The sequence below is a fragment of the Lepisma saccharinum genome, chromosome 20, assembly GCF_977018435.1.
Source record: "Lepisma saccharinum chromosome 20, izLepSacc3.1, whole genome shotgun sequence".
NCBI classification, from domain to species: domain Eukaryota; kingdom Metazoa; phylum Arthropoda; class Insecta; order Zygentoma; family Lepismatidae; genus Lepisma; species Lepisma saccharinum.
The window spans coordinates 50,395,914-50,415,756 of NC_139248.1; the positions used below are offsets into that span (position 1 = coordinate 50,395,914).

At 39.4% G+C, this 19,843-nt stretch overlaps 1 protein-coding gene across 2 annotated transcripts in view; it reads left to right on the plus strand.

The window, feature by feature from the left end:
- Window positions 1-18,709, plus strand: part of cutlet (chromosome transmission fidelity protein 18 homolog) — a 408,876-nt gene extending 390,167 nt beyond the window's left edge. For both annotated transcript variants that reach the window (XM_083141467.1, XM_083141468.1), the window contains exon 20: window positions 18,305-18,709. In XM_083141467.1, coding sequence (XP_082997593.1) covers window positions 18,305-18,402 — 98 coding nt within the window. In that variant the 3' untranslated portion in view covers window positions 18,403-18,709. The remainder of the gene's footprint in view (window positions 1-18,304) is intronic.
- The last annotated feature ends 1,134 nt before the right edge of the window (window positions 18,710-19,843 follow it).

Consider the following 19,843-nt stretch of genomic DNA (forward strand, 5'->3'; position numbering starts at 1 on the left):
TGCTGAAACGACTGGAAACTGAAACGGCGAACGTGGAACAGATTCGAGATGAAATCAGTTCGCCGGTGTCGACGCTGCCCACTTCGCAGAGCGTCGCCGATCTTCACACGCAGTTTACCGAGATGCGAAGCATCGTGAACGATCTTACAGAGAAAAGCTCGAAATTGAATCAAGTCGAGAACCTTCAGAACATCGTCGTCAACATCAGAGATCAAGTTGGAGTGCTGGAATCGACGCTGGCCTCTTTCGGTGCCAAGTTGCAAGAACTCAACGAAAACTACAAGCAGTTGAACGTGGAAGTGAAAATCAAACCGTCATTTTCTACCGTAACGGATACCATAGTCGAGCATTTGCTGCCCATCGAAAATAAACTCGGACAAGTTCACAGTAACCTGCTCGGCGTCGACACTAAATTCGCCAAATTGTTCACCTTGCAAGCCATCGAAATCAACAGCGTTCCCAATCAACAGAGAATCTCCACGTTCGTCGAAGGTAACAAACTGTACATGTTGCATCCTTATCATCCGTACTACAAGTTTCTCCTCGATGGCACGATTCAGATAAACGAATTTTCGTACTGGTCTCACGGCAGAAAAGCTAGCGTTCCCACCATGACCTTAATATCGAATCGAGGTGTCCAGAAAGCAGGAAACATTCCTCTGGCACGTTGGAACGAAACGCGCAACATATATGAAATACACGAAGACGAAGACCTTACCGTTTTCGACGTGAGTGCCGGCGATAAGCTGATCGTTCAAGACACGAGCGAAGTGCCACCCTCTTTGAATCCCATCACGCTGGTGCTTCTCTTCAAACGTAATCTCTAAAAAATGTCAAGGCAAGCCATCGTCCAAGAATTGCATAAACCTGCACGTCGCAACTACGAACGTTTAGCGGTGGTAACCAAGGGAATCGACGACCTCTGGGAAAGCGACCTCGTGGAGATGAGTAGCGGCAAGTTGAAAAACGTACATAAATTGAACAAGGGCAACAAGTACCTCCTCACCGTCATAGACACATTTTCGAAATTCGCATGGGCTCTACCTTTGAAGGCGAAAACAGGAACATGCATCACGGAAGCATTCAAGACAATTTTTCGCGAAAGCGGCGGCAGACGACCTCGGTTTCTGCACACGGACAAGGGGAAGGAATTTTACAATGCCGTATTCCAAAAGTTTATTCGGAAACACAACGTTCAACATTACTCGACCTTCAGTGACGTCAAGGCCAGCATCGTGGAAAGATTTAATCGCACTCTGAAATCGCGCATGTGGTCACGCTTCACGCTTGAGGGAAACTACAAGTGGGTCACCATTCTTCCGGAACTCGTTAACGACTATAATCACACACGGCACAGAACGATAGGCATGAAGCCAGCTGACGTTACCAAGTCCGACGAGCAACGTTTAATTTCTAGCGTTTACTGTCCAAAGTACACACCCACGACAAAGAAAGCTAAATACGAAATTGGAGACCAGGTGAGGGTCAGTAAATTAAAGCGAACGTTCGACAGGGGTTTCACACGAAACTGGAGCACGGAACTTTTTACCGTGGTTCGAGTTTTACCCGGAAACCGTCACACGTATATAATAAAGGACAGTTGCGGTGAAATTTTATTGGGGCGCTTCTACGAGGAGGAACTCTCTAAAACTAAATACCCCGACACATACCTCATCGAAAAAGTTTTGCGCAAGAGAGGTGACAAACTTCTGGTGAAATGGCTGGGACTTCCGGAAACGAGTTGGATCGATTCAAACGAAGTGATTCTATGAGTACGTGGAATGTCGTGAAACGTTTACCTGATTTGGAAAGTCGAACGAAGAAAAGGAACGGCGAATTGCTCCCCGACAGCATACGGTGTCTGATCGTAGGAGCTTCGGGGTGCGGAAAAACGACACTGCTCACTGATAATTTTATCCTCGCACCCAATTGGTTAGACTGGGAAAACAGACACCTCTACGTATTTTCGAAAAGTCTCGAACAAGCGAAATACCAGCAACTTATGAAACTGTACGAGGGACTGGGCATTGCAACTTTCGCAACTGAAATCATTCCACTGGACGATTGTCTCGAGAATTCCGTTGTGGTGTTTGACGACATGATCTTGGAAAATCAAAACAAGATTCGTAATTTTTTCACTCGAGGTCGTCACAAAGGATTGGATTGTTTCTACCTGGCACAAACTTTTTCCAAGGTTCCAAAACAACTGCTACGCGACAACGCTAATTTCATTTGCTTGTTTCGACAAGACCACACCAATTTAAAACACGCATACGATGATTACGTAGGGGCTGACATAAATTACAATCTATTTTCTCAATTCTGCTCCCACTGTTGGAACAGTGATGATTTCGGATTCGTGACCATCGACATGACTCGAAAAGCAAACCATGGAAAATATAGGAATAAAATAAACGTTTATCTAGACGTCTCAAAGGCTAACAAGAGGACAATTTCAGATTTGCAACAAGTAGAAAATCCAAAAAAAAAATGAAAGGTCGTGAGAATCTAAAAAAAAATAAAACGTTCTTTTTTTTTCAAACGTCTGACAAGCATATATAAAAATAACCATTACAACAAAAAGTGAGTGTTAGAAAAAAATGGATAGTCTCAAGCGGGTGACAGCAGAAAACTAGGAGAACCGAACGTATAGGCTGAGAATTCGACGTTTCAAAAACGTTTCAACGTATATAGAAAAATGTCAAAACGTCAATTTCAAGAAGACGAAAATCTCAACTTGCGAAAATACCTCGTGAAGCGATTCAAAGGTTGGAAATCTGAGAATCGCGGATCCTACGAAGAGAAGAAACGTCAGGATCAACCTGTGATCGATGCCATCAGCGGTCTAGGTAAAGAAATTAAAAGTGTCACGGAACAAAATAAAAATTTGATCAACGAACTCGTACCGCTCGCAGCTAAAAGTTACGCTGTACCCACGCCCATTTCGAGCATTCCTTCAACGCCGTTCGAACTGAAGGATGCACCGGCACGACGTCGAGCCATAGGTAGCACATCGTCGTCTTCGGATAAGATTGAGTTGGGACCTTTGGCACGAGACTACCTGAGCACGGGGAAATTCGACAAGGATGAAGTGTTCGGATTGTATCCCAGCATGGAAACCAACGAGAGTGGTGTCGTGTGGAAGATTGGAAAATCGAAGGTGACCTTCGAAGGCAACGACATTAAAGTTAATTTAGGCGAGAAGGATAGTTGGACCAGGTATCCGGGTACGGTGGGACTGTGGGAACTCGTCGCCAAAAAGCAGCCGAAAGATTACACCGACGAAGATTACCAGAGTTACAAGGAAATTTTGATCATGACGGATGCCTTGTACCAAAACAACGACGCCTCGCAGAATAGGGTGAAATCGAGCAGCGGCGTCAAACGCTACAACACGTTACCCAAAGAATTCGTTTGGGTGGACGACGTTAGGAAGCTCGTGGACCGATTGTTGGTGATAGCCGGCGAAGAGAATGCAGGCAACCGTAATTTTTACAACGAGAATGTTGGCATCGTGGACATGATCAGCACGAAACTTTCCAACTTCATCGTGAACGACGACAAGGGCATAGGTTACCTGATTAAAATCATCAACACGCTGCCTCCGAGATTCTGGAACGTGGCCGAAGGAAAGGGACTCGTAAAGGACATCATCAACGAGTTACCTTTCGAGATGCATTTACCTGGCTACCAGTACTGCGGACCGGGTACCAAACTCGAGAAAAGATTGGATAGAGGAGACAAGGGCGTGAATCCGTTGGACGCTGCATGCAAAGATCACGACATCGCTTACAACACCACGCAGACGGATCTGGATGCACGTCACGAAGCAGACAGAAAGTTAGAGCACGCAGCTTTCGAAAGATTCGTCAGCAGAGACGCTTCGCTGGGTGAACGGGTCGCCGCACTGGGCACCACCATCGCCATGAACACGAAACAAAAATTTGGGTGGGGTGTATAAATAACATACAGTAAAAAAAACAACATGTCTCACATAACCAATTTGCCACCCAAGCTACTATCTAAAATATTCAAACACGCAGTAAACGGAGATTGTGAGGATGTACATAAACTTGTAATCATAGCAAGAACGACGCCGGAATTTCGCATCCCTTGTGAAATGGCCGTCAAGGACCGTCTTCGGGAGATCAGCGGCCTGAGGTGCGGTGATCTCGACACACTTCTTTCGGCTGCAGGGGAAAAATTAAACGATAGGTTAGATGAATTGCACGAGGCAAGGCAGGGAAGAAGACGGTACACAGTAGATTGGCGCAAGTCTAAGCAGGAGACGGAAGATATCATTACGCACATCATCGCGTTTTCCGAAGCACGGACTTTCTTCCTCTGTTAAAAAAATAATAATAATATATACGTGTCAAAAAAAACTTGATATATAAATAACACACATCGTGAAAAAAAAAATAATTTTTGGTATATATAAAAAACACACATCGTGAAAAAACAATTAAATTTCTCTGTAACACTCTGAAATTTTTCTCTTCGATATGACGACTGAAAAAAAAATGACTGATCTCCAAGCATTAAAACAAATGCTAAATTTGTCAGTCGAGTATGTAAAAATTCAGGAATTGGAAGTCGGCAAACCCTACACGATAACTTCCGGTTCAATTGTTTCTACCCAGTATGGTCCCAAGGTGCGTCTGTTGCTCGACGGACAATACAGTCTATTCTTACCAGATCGATACGCTAACATGTTATCCGACGAGAAGCTATCTATTTTAATCGAGAACAAAACTCGAATCGTGTACAAGGGGACAAAGGAACTTCTTGGCAAGAAAACAAAGCACGTAATAGAATTTGTGTAACGACTGCGAGGCCTTGAAAAAAAAAATACACGAAACAAAAAAAAATCTCAGAACATTTATATATAAATAACATACCGTGAAAAAAAAATCTCAGAACATTTTTTTATATATAAATAACATACCGTGAAAAAAAAACTACACGAAACAAAAAAAAATCTCAGAACATTTATATATATAAATAACATACCGTGAAAAAAAATATATATATAAAACATCAACATGAAGCCCAAGGGTGTCGTGTACCAGATACCATACTCCAATCTGAAAAATCTAGGTGCCCTCGATGGGTTACTCACCAAGAAACAACGCGAGAAGAAACGTTCTTGCTTGTCCAAAGGACACGGAATGAAATTACTTCTCAGCACACCTCAATTGAGACGCTTGCAGCGTTCGCGGAAACAGCAAAAGATCGGAGGTTTCATATTCAGCATCCCGGCCATCCTGGCAGCATTGGGGGCCGTTGGAAGTTTGGCTGGGGGTAGCGCCGCCATCGCGAAAACCGTCATCGACTCGAAGAAGAACAAGGCGGAATTGGAAGAACAGAAACGTCACAACCTGGCCATGGAGAAGAAAGGGGGCAAGGGCGTGATGAAAAAGTTTAAAAAAAAGAAACAGCAGCACTCACCAACCGAGACATTGAATCTCTGATCAAACCGTTACGAATCAAACACTTCAGAGGAGTTTTCATGTCCGACTCGCTACCTTCAACCGTTAAAAGAAGAGAATGCGGCGTAGTCAACTTGGACGGTCAAGAAAATCCAGGCACGCATTGGATATGTTACCACAAAAACGACAATAACAAAGCATTCGTTTTCGATTCTTTCGGAGGTGTTCCACCTACAAATTTAGTCCATTATCTGAAAACGAACAAAACCTCTATATACTACAACGACGAACGCATTCAAAATTTCGGAGACGTGAACTGCGGTCATCTCTGCCTCTCCGTGCTCGCGTTTCTCTCTAAAATAAATAAGCCTACGATCGAGGATTTCCAGAAAGCATTGTGGAACCTCAAACAGCATCACCAGGATGGGCGTGTTCCATCTCACGAGCGAATCTTCGATCTTGAAACTCACGCTGCACGACGACATCGTCTATCCTAAATCCGTAGCTCTGCGTGCATTCTACAGCATGTACCTCATACCTAACGTCACGCATCACAACAACAAAATTAGCGTCGCAAGCGAACTAATCGTCGTCACGCCAGGTCAATACAATCTTTCCACTTTGCAAGCTCAATTACCCAAAGGCACGTACCTTTCTCAAAATTCGGTCACGCACAGAGTGGAAATTGTGTCCGCGACGGAGACCGTGGACCTGGGCACCATGGGAGAACTTTTAGGTTTCGAGAACGATCACCCAAAACTCGAAGCTGGCATCAAGCACGTAGCAACCAACATTCCTAAATTCTTGGCCATAGAGACTCTGAACGTACACTGCAACGTAGCGGAAGGCATGATCACGAAATCCTCGGACGGATTAGGAAGTCACAAGCAGGCGGGAATCATCGCCACTTTCAAACCCAGTTCCGAATTCATGGAACCGATCATCTACACACCCTCTTCGCCGATCTATTTTCCAGTATGTCGCAACCGCATAGACGACATAGAGTTGGTGGTGACGAACGAGAAAGGAGACGTTGTGGATTTCGCAGGTGCCACTACGACGGCCATCGTGGAGATCAACGTATAATATATAACCATACATGTAAAATGGAGCAAATCGAAAGTTACGAATTGCAATCTTTTCCTCCCAACCGTCGCACGTTCGCCAATCTCAACGAAGCGAACAGGGAGATCGAATACGACGTGGACGTAGGGGACGGGTTCATTCATCCTCACAGAGCGGACCTCTACCTTCAATTCGACGTGGTGAAGAAGGAAAGCGGAGACGCGTTCCCCGCAGCAGCAAATTTGATACTCGTGGACAACTTCGTGCCTCACCTGTTCTCGCAGGTGGAGGTGAGGAAACACAACACCGTCATCGACAGAATCGATTATCCAGGCATCACGTCGACGGCAGTGGGAACGTTAAAATTATCCAAAACGGACGCATCATACTACCAGGCCGGGGGATTCGAAGCGGGGACCAAAATATCGACGAGAAGTCACACGGTGCTCTTTCCCATGCGTCTGCTTCCGGGATTCTTCTCCGACTACAAGGAGATCATGTGGAAGGGAGGACTGAGGATCACGTTTCGAAGAGCGGCCAACGACAACGACGCACTGATGCGATACGCTACTTTGGGTCCGGACGGCACCACGCCGATAGCCAACACTTTACCCGAAGCAGCGAAATGCGTCATCCGGAGCATGGAATTGAGAATGCCGGTGGTGGAATACGAAACGAACTACGCCCTCAAGTACAAAGCGGAGATCTTGAAAAGTCCGCAGGTGCCGATTCACTTTCACGGTTACCAGTGCGTGCAGAAGTTGGCGTCGGGAAGTCACATGGAATTCGACGTGACGACGCAGTTCAACAACATACAGTTCGACATGCCAGATTTCGTCGTAGTGCTTTTTCAGACCGGGAGGGACAAGAATCAGGAAAAAGATTCCAGCAAGTTCGACGACTGCAAGATCAAGAACGTTTATCTGAAGAACGGGAGGAACGAAGTGTTCCCGCGCGAGAATTACAACCTCGACATGACCAAAGACGATTACCTCAAACTTTACGAAGCGTTCTCGGCTTACAAACGCGTGACCGAGGGAAGCGTGCACATGTACTACACGCCCAGCGAATTCAAAGCACGCAGACCCATGACCGTCATCAACACGACGAAGAGAAAGCAGGTGGTGGTCAACGATCGAACCAACATCAATATCGTCTGCGAGTTCAACGATGCCTTGCCCGAGGATACTATATGCAGTGTCATCCTGATTGCAGAGAAGTCCTTCGTCCACGACGTGAAGAACGAGAGGGTCACAGAGCAGTTTTAACAGGTTTTTAACATCTTTTCTTGCACAATAAGAAATTTTTGTAATAGCACAATCAGTTACAATGGCACAATACGAATTTCACTAGTTCAGATCAGTTACAATATCAATTTCATCAGTTATCAGTTACAATATCTTTTTTTTCATCACTATAGCACGAGGCAATCAGAAAATTTGCACAAAAAAAATTTGTTATTTTTTTTTACACGAGAAAATTAACAATAAAATTATTTTTTTTTTTAGTTTCAGATGCTGTCGAACATCAAAAAAACACATATACACATACACACACACTAGAAAAAAAAAGCATGCAACTTTATTTGTAACACACACACACATATTCTCCATCTTCATCAAGAAAATATTATAATAAACATAATTTTTTTATCTATCTCACAATAAAACTCTATATCCAAAAAAAAAATTACAACATCAAAATAACACTTGAGTCGTTAGTACATGTTGCATGCAATTACGGAGGTCCTCTGTAGAGTTTCATGGAAGTTTGAGAGAAAAAAAAAAACACGTGAAACTCTATAGAGGTGTGGTAATCTATAACCGCAGCCGTTAGAACTTTTTTTTTGGTTGGGCACCACGCACCCCTGGCGAGGTTATATAGGGGCCAGGGGATCCTAAAAAAAAAAAACAATTATTATTATTATTTGTTTGTTTGCTTGCGTCACAATACGGAAAAAATAATGAGAGGCATACGCGCGTGTGTGTGTGTGGCACATCGTTCCCGAGAGAGAGGTTTACAAAGGTCACGATATATATAAACATTTTGGTCCCCGGGACTTGGAAAAAAATTACGATAAGGTGCACTCATCCTTGAAGGATGAGAAAGTGAATTCACTCATCACTGCTTTTCTGCGCCGTGAAACATCGTCAGCGCAATAAATGAGGCGCGGAACGTGGAGAGAAAGTGAGATTTTGAGGTTTCGATGCGATTTTCTGAGGGGTCGAAAAATCAGGGTTGCAGTAGAAGGCATATTTGTGATCTACTCAAGGTACATATTATTATTGTTAACCGTGGGAAGTTTGTTTTTAAACCTGTGTATATATATTATTTTGTTAAGAAAATAAACGGGCATATAAACTTTCATCACCTGTTGTTCTGTTGAGGTAAAGGTTATTGGTCCAATTTCATCTGAAATCTGTGGAGGAGCTCTTTAACACCCGATCCCTGAGAACTATGGAGTCTCATCTCTCCGCTGAAGAGACAGTAAGCATTATGGGTAGATTTATGCACATTACGAAATGTTGTCGTCGTCCGCAACGTGCTCGCCGAGCTAAGGTGCGTGTCTACGTTGTCTACGGTTTCAACCGGAGGACGTTGCATAAAGCAGATTAAACGAACAAATTTGATGTGTATCTTTTCGTCAAAATACCTAGAAAACAATATTAAATACTTCTTCACCAATAGAAAAGAATAAAAAAATTGTCGTTGGTGGGGATCGAACCTAGACCTCACTGCTGAAAGCTCTGTACGCTAACCAACACACTATCAATAACACCATGTTCTCTTTTTTTCCAATCAGTCTGCTTCCTTCCTCAACACCTGAAGACTAAAATGCATCTTAATTTCTCTCATTGTTTCATTCTCTATTAATAGAAACCACGTGTGTCAAAAATAGACGCATTCTTTCTGTGCAAAATTCCATGTTTCGCACATCGTGCTTCTCCATTTACTGTTACTTGGACATTCACTTGGAAGTTAAAACTTAGCTTTGTGTGTTTGTTTTCACGTGCATGTGTGTGAGAAGAGTGGTGTGCACTTGTTTTCGATGGTTTTTTTTTGGGGGGGTATTATTTTTGTTCAAAGCATTAATACAATTGTAAAATATGGAATTTACTCTAATGCAAGGAGTGAAAATATAAACCTAGTCCGTCAGGTTCGTTTCCAAACAACATTAAATAATGGAACATAACGTGGACCGAGTATTATTGCATGTCGAGAACACGAGACATTACGATCGACAATCTTCATCTCGTATTTCTCTTTGGCATCACTACTCAATTTACAGAGATGTATACCCGTGACTGGTATACAAGCCGCAGAATTGCAATGCTGTTTGGGTTGTCTAGTTACAAGGCGCTTGGTGGTCAGACATGGATGGCTTGCTTCACTGCTTCTTCAATAGGGTCGTTACAAGCCAGCTGTGTCCAAGACTGTACAAAATTAATATTGGCCTAAAGAAAATAGTTAACGATGGTGAACAGTGGATAGATCCTGCCCAGAATAGTGATACATGGGAGACTTCTTGCGAGAGTAAACCTTCGGTTGATTGATTGATTCATTTTTATTTTGTAGACACTTCAGCACAAAGGCTATTTTTAACCAGAAAATAGAGTATATCTATTAAAACCTCCTCGCTCAATTATTAAAATCACAATTTTCAGGTGAAAGCAGGGTTAATTAAAATTATGATTTTTATTAAAATAATAATTTTTGATGATTTTTTTTATTTAAATCTCTCTTTCTAAAAAAAACGCTTAAAATTGCTTGTTTAATTTTTGGCACAATACATAATATAGGGTCAATCCATATGAAGTCATACAACCTGGTTGCTTGACCATTTTTAAAAACGTTTATTTTTTGTGTGGTGTGAGCCTCATATATTGACAGTTCAGAACCACTCTAATTTTATTTTTACTGTCACCGATTTGAAGATGGCGGGCATTTTTTTATCATGGCGCGCGTCATTTTCTCCATTCGTAAGCATCAGCGGCAACTTTTTTTTCTTAGCTCTGGTAAGCCCTACGACAATGAGACAAAATCTGTGATGTTAAGCACATTATAGGCTACAATTATATTTCTGTGTAATTTTCTAAATATTATTCCTTCATAATAAATTTTAAGGTTAATATTGTGTATTTTAATCGCTCAAAATGACATTTTCGGACATTTTTTGGGGGGGAAGGCAGTTTGTTTGACACTTGAATTTTTTTGTGCAAGTACCTGTGTACCAATAGAGTATGTCAAAATTATTTGAAGCTTCAGACTTTAACATTTTTTTTTCTACAGGGTCATAAACATGTACTTTTTGTTAAAAAATTCCAAGTTCAGGGTTAAATATCTCTGGTGGGCAGTTGTTTAAAAATCTGAAATTTGTACACAATACAGTACTTCATGATAAGTAACTTCAGTAAAAAATTTGAGTTTGAGATTCAAATTGTTTAAGAGATACAAAACTCGTTAAAAATTCAACATTTTGCATTAAATATGGCATGTCTAATTTCATTTCTTATTAACATTTTGTTTTGATATTCTGCAAACTGTAATTTGGAATGTCAATGAACAACATTACAATCCTGAAATGGCTCTGCAATAAAGTATATATACGAGGGCGTGCTGTAAAGTAACGCTTCCTATGTTTTTATTTTCTTTGTTACATTGTAAACGCATTTTGGATTTTGAGCAACCATAACATTACATTGCACTTATAAGACTTTCCCGCTTCTCCATTGAAGGTTTCAAACTTCTATCGCCAGGGGGTGCTGAACTATTGCGAGGAAAATGTCAGCATGTAACCATGCAATGTCGGTGGAGCGCCTGAAGCAGCGTGCTGTGATCGAGTTGCTAGAAATTGACATTCATCTGAGACTGAGGGCATTTTATGGGGATGAATATGTAGACAACAGAACTGTGCGATCTTGGGCTGTTCATGCTCTTAAAGAAAACCCAAGCTGAAGAAATCTCAGCTATGTGAGAGAATGGAGTGGAAGGCCACGTGCAACTGATGGAGGCCATCGGAATCGTGTTCAGCTGGGGTTTTCTTTAAGAGCATGATAAACTCAAGATGGCCGAGTACTGATGTCTACACATTCATCCTCACAAAGTGCCCTCAGTCTCAGATGAATGTCAATTTGTAGCACATTTTCTGCGGTTAGAAACTCGATCACTGCATGCTATTTCAGGCGCTTCACCAACATTGCATGGTTACATGCTGACATTTTCCTCGCAATAGTTCAGCTCCCCCTGGCGATAGAAGTTTGAAACCTTCAATGGAGAAGCGGGAAAGTCTTATAAGTGCAATGTATGGTTGCTCAAAATCCAAAATGCGTTTACAATGTAACAAAGAAAATAAAAACATAGGAAGCGTTACTTTACAGCACGCCCTCGTATATATACTTTATTGCAGAGCCATTTCAGGATTGTAATGTTGTTCATTGACATTCCAAATTACAGTTTGTAGAATTTCAACACAAAATGTTAATAAGAAATGAAATTAGACATGCCATATTTAATGCAAAATGTTGAATTTTTAACGAGTTTTGTATCTCTTAAACCAATTGAATCTCAAACTCAAAATTTTTACTGAAGTTACATATCATGAAGTACTGTATTGTGTACAAATTTCAGATTTTTAAACAACTGCCCACCTGAACTTGGAATTTTTTAACAAAAAGTACATGTTTATGACCCTGTAGAAAAAAAATGTTAAAGTCCGAAGCTTCAAATAATTTTGTCATACTCTATTGGTACACAGGTACTTGCACGAAAAAATTCAAGTGTCAAACAAACTGCCTTCCCCCCAAAAAAAATGTCCGAAAATGTCATTTTGAGCGATTAAAATACACAATATTAACCTTAAAATTTATTATGAAGGAATAATATTTAGAAAATTACACAGAAATATAATTGTAGCCTATAGTGTGCTTAACATCACAGATTTTGTCTCATTGTCGTAGGGCTTACCAGAGCTAAGAAAAAAAAGTTGCCGCTGATGCTTACGAATGGAGAAAATGACGCGCGCCATGATAAAAAAAAATGCCCGCCATCTTCAAATCGGTGACAGTAAAAAGAAAATTAAAGTGGTTCTAAACTGTCAATATATGAGGCTCACAAAAAATAAACGTTTTTATAAATGGTCAAGCAACCAGGTTGTATGACTTCATATGGATTGACCCCATAGATAAATGTTTTTTTTAGAGAAAGGCTTTTTGTAGTAAACGACTCTGTAAAATATTTGAAAAGTTTGATTAAAGCAAATAAAAAATTGCATGTAAATATACATTTTTCTGTTTCTGTATATACGCGTATGAACCTAATATGGAAGTGTTCGTTGAGTGTGTTAATGAAGCTATAATAATTTCAGTAATTTTTCTTCCATAGAAAATATAACATATGGATGTAGTCTATAATTGTAACTTAAAATATTTTTTATAGTCTTTGTAGCTGAATTTTGGCATTTTTTAAATGATAGATTGCAAAATATCAGCTGCCATGTGTATTTACAGTTTAATGATAATGCCGCTATTTACGGTTTAACATAATTCGTATTTTGTATATTTTTCTACACAAATTGTTTGCTATTGTTGTCTATAAAAATTATTGATTTTTAAATCAAGATAAATTTAAGTGTGTTTACAGTTTACATATTACATTTCTTTTCTTAGAGCCTAATAAACAACATTAAATGATTACAAGATTTAAAATCTTTATGTACACTATTCTATAAATTATTTATTTAAAGTGATTTAAATCAGTGATGTTTTTTTTTAATAATCACCTGATTTAAATCGCGATTTAATTAACCTGATTGAAATCATTCCACTTTGGTTGAAAGAAACAGAAACTAATTGTGTAGATAAACCTATTATTTCACATTTCCAGTTTCTATTTCGGGTCTAGCTCCTCCATTAACCCCTTCCCTATCGTCAGTATGTCTCTGACGCAAGAGACAATTACCTGTTGTCGTCGCTGAACGTTTCAGTTTGTATTCACTTGTGTTGTTTGACCTGGAAGCCCACAATTAACTCTTGATAGTCTGGAGGTTGGATGTTGTTTACTTTCTGAGCAGATGAACAGTGTTGTTTGGTTACCTTCCCAGCAGACAGAGCTCCACGATTACTGCTTACCCTCATAATGAAGCCAAATGGCCTGAGGGCACCATGTCATCCAGCGGATTAAACCTTTAATTGCTTTCTGGTGCTAAAAGGTCCCCGATTAATTATCAACATTGTCTAGAAATCTGCACGTTTCAAAAGAACACCACCACATCGTTTCTTTTTGTATATCCAGGTAGAATTCGATTATAACTTTTGTTATGTACTTAACCACAAGTGTGATGTCAGTATTATTTGTAATGCAAAGTCGTTAAACTTGTAGTCCGCAAAAGAAAATATATGAGACTATTTTCAAGGAAGCAGGGTTAGAATTAAGGGTGAGGATGGTTTTGGGGAGGGGATTTTCACCTCGTCAAAATATTTCCCCTGTTCGTAATTGAGAAGTACAGGGTGGAGGTCGGTGTCTACCAGAATTATAACGTCCCTGGTTTATATCTACTTGTAACGTTGCATCGCATGGTCTGTGAAATAAAACAAGTTCTGACATAATACCGATGAACACAAAGAGCTCCTCAATTTATCATGCCATTGTTAGAATTTGTAAGGAAAAGTCAACAGATTGACCGCAAGTAGTGAGGTGAAAACAGTTGAGCGGCTGTGGGGTTTACCCAGCTCGAGAAATCACCCTTACCATAGGCCACGTTTCATATGTGAATGCACATCAGAACAACCATCGCGACAATCGATTATGGTATGCTACCGAAACTCACGCCCGAGCATGAGCTGCCTTTGACGTAACCTGTGGCCATCCAAATTGTTACACGATCTCATTTTTGTATGGCAATTACTATAAAATAAATTAAAATCAAATTAGCCGAAAATAAACTCGAATTATTTCCCTCCCTGTATTGACCGGATATTTACCTTTGTCTCTGTGATTTTTAAGTAGTGTTTCGCATTTTCATTTAGTGTTAAAGAAAGCCGAATTTGTATATTTGTCATAGATATATCCGCAGTTCATTATACGCTCATTCTAGTTAACATAATTATCAATGTTTGTAAACATTCAATGTATTTGCCTCAAATATAATTTTATAAGGAATTCCCGAGTTTTGAATTAGAAAATTGAAACCTACTAGTGTGTGTCAGAAATAGAAGAGATCATTCTTACGTTGCTTAGCCCCCGGTATGATTGCCACTCAAAATAATTCACGTATAAAAGTAGTTTGGTTGATATGCAAGTATTTAATTGAAGGTTTTACTAATTTTATAATTTCTCCGCAGGTTTAATCGCATCATTTTAACGTTTAGAAGATTAGTTTAAAAGTGCTGTAAATAAGATCTATCTGTATTTCAGCACTTCTTAAGCATTCAATCCTTGGTTTGCATATGCTCTTGTTTCTATTTGAAAATTGTACTCGCTTCCTCTCCCTTTGTTTCCATGGTCACTTCATATTTTCCTTCCTCCTTCTTCTTTGTCATAGCCGCGGTGGTCTAATCGGTAGGGCGTCAGACTTCTACACGGGAGACCCGGGCTTGATTCCCAGGGCGAAATTTTTCCGGCCTTATCTCCGCGTAAAGCGGCTCTGGGGCTCACCCAGCCTCAAATCAATGGGTACGGGGGGTGGTGAATGTGGCCGGAGCGTGATGCTGATCACATTACTTCCAAAATGGCCGAGCTCGAGAATATGTGGCACCCTACCCTCACATCCCCTGAATGTGCCTTCATGGCACGGTGTTATATGCATGGGAAACTTTACCTTTTACCTTCTTCCAGGTCGCTTGTTTCCCGTGCCTTCGTATTTATAGAATGGGGTGTGGAACTTTTTTGTATTATGTTTATTACATGAATAGATAAAAAGAATATGTGTAAGTATAGAGATAACAACATGTATCCTTTATCTAGTTTACGCGTAGTTAAGGTCGCCAAAATGTGTATAGAAACAACTGTCCTTGCAAGGAAATTAATGTTAAGAATAATGGAATATGTATTGAATAACAAAAAAACTATATTAGATCCAGTTGATGAAAAGTAAAGTTTCTGAATAATATTTCATGTTTATTATTATTAGTAGAGGAAAAGGTCTAAATATGGGCTCCCCTTTTTATGTTGTCATTTTCAAAGGAAAAAAATTAATATATTAAGCACCTGCCTTTAAAATGCATATCTATGAAATATATACTTAAATGTAAGTAATAGCATGCTAAAGTAGAGAAGGTCTCCATTTTTTTTTTAAAAAAAAGCAGTTTCCAAAAAATGGTGAAATGATGTATTTCAAAATTGTGGTCTAAATATGGGCTACTAATGGCAATATCACAAAAAGGAATTACAATTTGAAAAAACCGGCATTTATCGCTAAGACATTGTAAAATTCATATTTATGAATAATCTGTTGTTTTGAAAATCACGCGGAATGGGAAAAATCGAAATTAAGAAAAACATCCAAATATTTGATGAAAATGTGATCTCACCATTAGACCTCATGTCATAGCCCATATTTAGACCATCGTGCTATTTTTCTTCTTCAATTTATTTTTGCTCTCTGTGGTACATATTTCACAAACAAATCATGGCATTATAAAAGCCCACATTTGTTTTATGTACCGCTTATATCATAACCTATACAAAGCAGATGAGAATTCAGAAAACGCTGAGTTAAAACATACCTGCAAAAAGTTTTCAGAGGTCGCAATTCTATAACAGCGTCCAAGGCCGAAACTAACCACCACTTTCTCTTGCGAATTGGCGCCGCAACCTTTGATCTTGACAGATAACCAGTTCCCATAGCCTCTGCCAGGCTGCACCACCCGAGAGCGCTGATAACTCCAAAACCCATATTTAGACCTTTGCCCATATTTAGACCTTCTCCTCTAGTAGTGTGCATAAATCTTTGGTAGTCATTCAAAGCAGTATTATCGCAATATAATCCTTGCTTTCATATTTAGATCATCATGCTATTTTTCTTCTTCAATTTATTTTTGCTCTCTGTGGTACATATTTCACAAACAAATCATGGCATTATAAAAGCCCACATTTGTTTTATGTACCGCTTATATCATAACCTATACAAAGCAGATGAGAATTCAGAAAACGCTGAGTTAAAACATACCTGCAAAAAGTTTTAGGAGGTCGCAATTCTATAACAGCGTCCAAGGCTGAAACTAACCACCACTTTCTCTTGCGAATTGGCGCCGCAACCTTTGATCTTGACAGATAACCAGTTCCCATAGCCTCTGCCAGGCTGCAGCACCCGAGAGCGCTGATAACTCCAAAACCCATATTTAGACCTTCTCCTCTAGTAGTGTGCATAAATCTTTGGTAGTCATTCAAAGCAGTATTATCGCAATATAATCCTTGCTTACCAGTAAGTTCGGTGGAAATAAATAATCCTAGATTACACAAGTGGTAACCAAGCATTTTTCATTATTTAAATTTAGTTTTTCGGATGGGACCCCCCCCCTAAAAGTCGTATTGTCCATCTTAGGACTTCCAATGTGGTTTTCTCTCTTATTATTCGTTCATTTAAAGTTTTCGTTAACCCTTCATGTCTCAAGATTATACCTACCAACCTTGATCTTTTATGAGCGATCGATTCTCACAGGCTTCTCTTCTTATGTACACATCTTCGTTTGATGCTCTGTCTGTCCATTTTATCTTCAACATTCTCCTGTAGCACCCCATAAATATCAAATATTGTGATTTTTGGAACTAAGAAAAATTATCAAAATGTACAGGCATTAATGCATATTTATTTACTTATTACATCTTGTTTATCATGGCGAAGTTAAGTCTTTGTAGCTTTTTTCTACCAATTAACCATGTTTACATCGACATTTTAGAACATGAAAATTAGAAAACAACAAACCGTTACATAAAAAGGGAAATATTGAAAACAAAGAAAGAATAATATGAAATTAGACAGAAAATTACAAAACAAAGAAAAAAAATACTTACGGGATTAAAAGTCTAACCCTAACTCACATGCACACAAAACACACACACACATACGGTCACATATTCATGACAGTATTTGGAATTTGAAATATCAAGTTGAATAAGGGGTTTCAGTGTTTTTATGCATTTAACTGTATTCAATTTGTCCGTAGCGTATAAGCTTGCACTAATGTGCTAATTATAATTATTTGTGCCCAGTAAAAGATGTTTTAATTGTGTTTTTTTGTGTAAGTTAATTAGAGGGGCAGTGAGGTCCGAAGACGAGAAGTGGAAACAGTGATTTTTTTTAATAAAAAATTGAGTTATGAAGGAGGATGTGTAATCGAGTTCTCCCGCGCGATCTGGCGTCAAGGCTGTGTGACTCAGAGAGCACTGAGAATCTGCTCGAGAGATTACCCGGTTCTTTTGAACTGATTGTGGTGTCGAGAAGGGTGAGGTTGTGTACCTTTCGACGATCAATTAATTTGATCCAGTTTAGTTTTGTGTAGAATACGGATAAATGATCCCTACATTTCAAATCGAAAATATAGCGGAAACAGGCATATTAATACGTGATCTCAAAAACGTGTTTTATATTCACACATGTCTTACGTTACTCAAGATTGGCCAACCCTGTTATAGGCCATCGTTTGATGAAACTCATGTCTTTCCATCAATTCCAGATGGTTGTGTAAATTTCCAATTGCATATTTGGCATGTACAGATGTTATATAAGATATTCATATTCATCCCTTTAACATTTAAATGAATGATTATTTTTAGTATGATTTTTATTTTTTTTATTTTCATTCTTGCAGCTACTGACGAGATTGTGAAGAGCGATATTTGGTTCCACTTCAAGGTTGGCTTTAACAATGCTGTGAGGAGATCTGTGAAAGTGAAGGATTTGCTGTGAATTCCTCGAGAACAATACATGTCAGAAAAATTAAAACGCAATGGTTTTTTCAAATTATTATTATTTTATTTATAGATTTTTTTATCAAGAGGATAATATTCCAGATAATTTTGTTGTGACATATCAGTGAAAGTGTTTCGTTCACTCAGAAGAGCCAATTATCAGATAATTCAATATTTATTTTTATTGTGGTGGTGTGTAAACTTAATGTAAACTATATTATTTGTGTTGGCAAAAGTAAATGGCTCTAATGAGCATGCCGTAAGGTTGTAGTAAGCTCAATTTTACAGCACAACATTTTTTATACTTTTTATAGACAAATTGATGAAAATAAATAATTTTATAACAATAGCAGTGTTTTGTATTTTAGGTGGTATTTAAAAGTATTATTTTTTTCATATTAACGTACTAATCGGCAATATCTGGAAAAAGCACACTTATGCTACAGTCATTTCATTTCTAGGTATTGCAGTCCATCTAGGCTACCGATATGGTAAAAAAAATACATGTCTCAGAAATAAGTAGTTTAATGTGACGTAAATAATTTCTGTTCGTCTGTGCACTGAAAAAACATTGGTGTTCAATGGACACAGGCTATGGCCCCGTGAGGTCCATACCACATTTTGGCCAACGTTAATCAATTAATTAAAAACTGTTGAAGAATACAATTAATGTCACTTATGGGGGATGGAACAACAGCAACACTGCTGAAGGGACGCCATGTAACGGAACAAGGAAAGTCACTTGTACCACACTTTCGGTACATACCTACCTTACCTCAGAACAAATGGGCTCTCCCTTTCCACTCACGCGCATGCGCAGTGACAAGAAGAAAAGAGCCTCGTGTTAGCTGTTAGTCTAATATTGTAGTGTTGTGTTGTCACCATGTCAAAAACAAGAACACTGGAGTTGAAAAAAGATTGAATGTGTCAGAGGTCATACAGCACTAGTGTGACATACAGGTCTGCAGTGGTGAGGTGGGTACAAGCCTTCAACGCAGGATGCCAAATTGTGGCTGCATTGTTCGAGTGCTGGGGCTGGGAAGTGATCTATCATCCCCTATACTCTCCGGACTTGATTCCTAAGATGAAGAAACCTCTTCATGGCCGTCGCTTCCGAACTATTACAGATATTCTGCAGACAGTAGACCGCTACATTCTCACTAACAACTCTAAAGGCACTGCTACAGGTTTCCTATTCCTTCCTTATTGTTGGCAATTGGTTGTACACAACAACGTTGACCACATCGAGGGACAGTAAAATGTTGAATCATGAATCTATTGTGTATCACTTGTAAGTAAATAGTTGCTGCTAGTAGAGGAAATATACGGTTTCACCCAGAAATAATTGCAACACAAATGTTTTCTTGTGCCAGATTGTGCGGAATGGTATAGTGAATAATATACGTATTAAAAATCCGCCAACCAAATGTTTGAGGAAA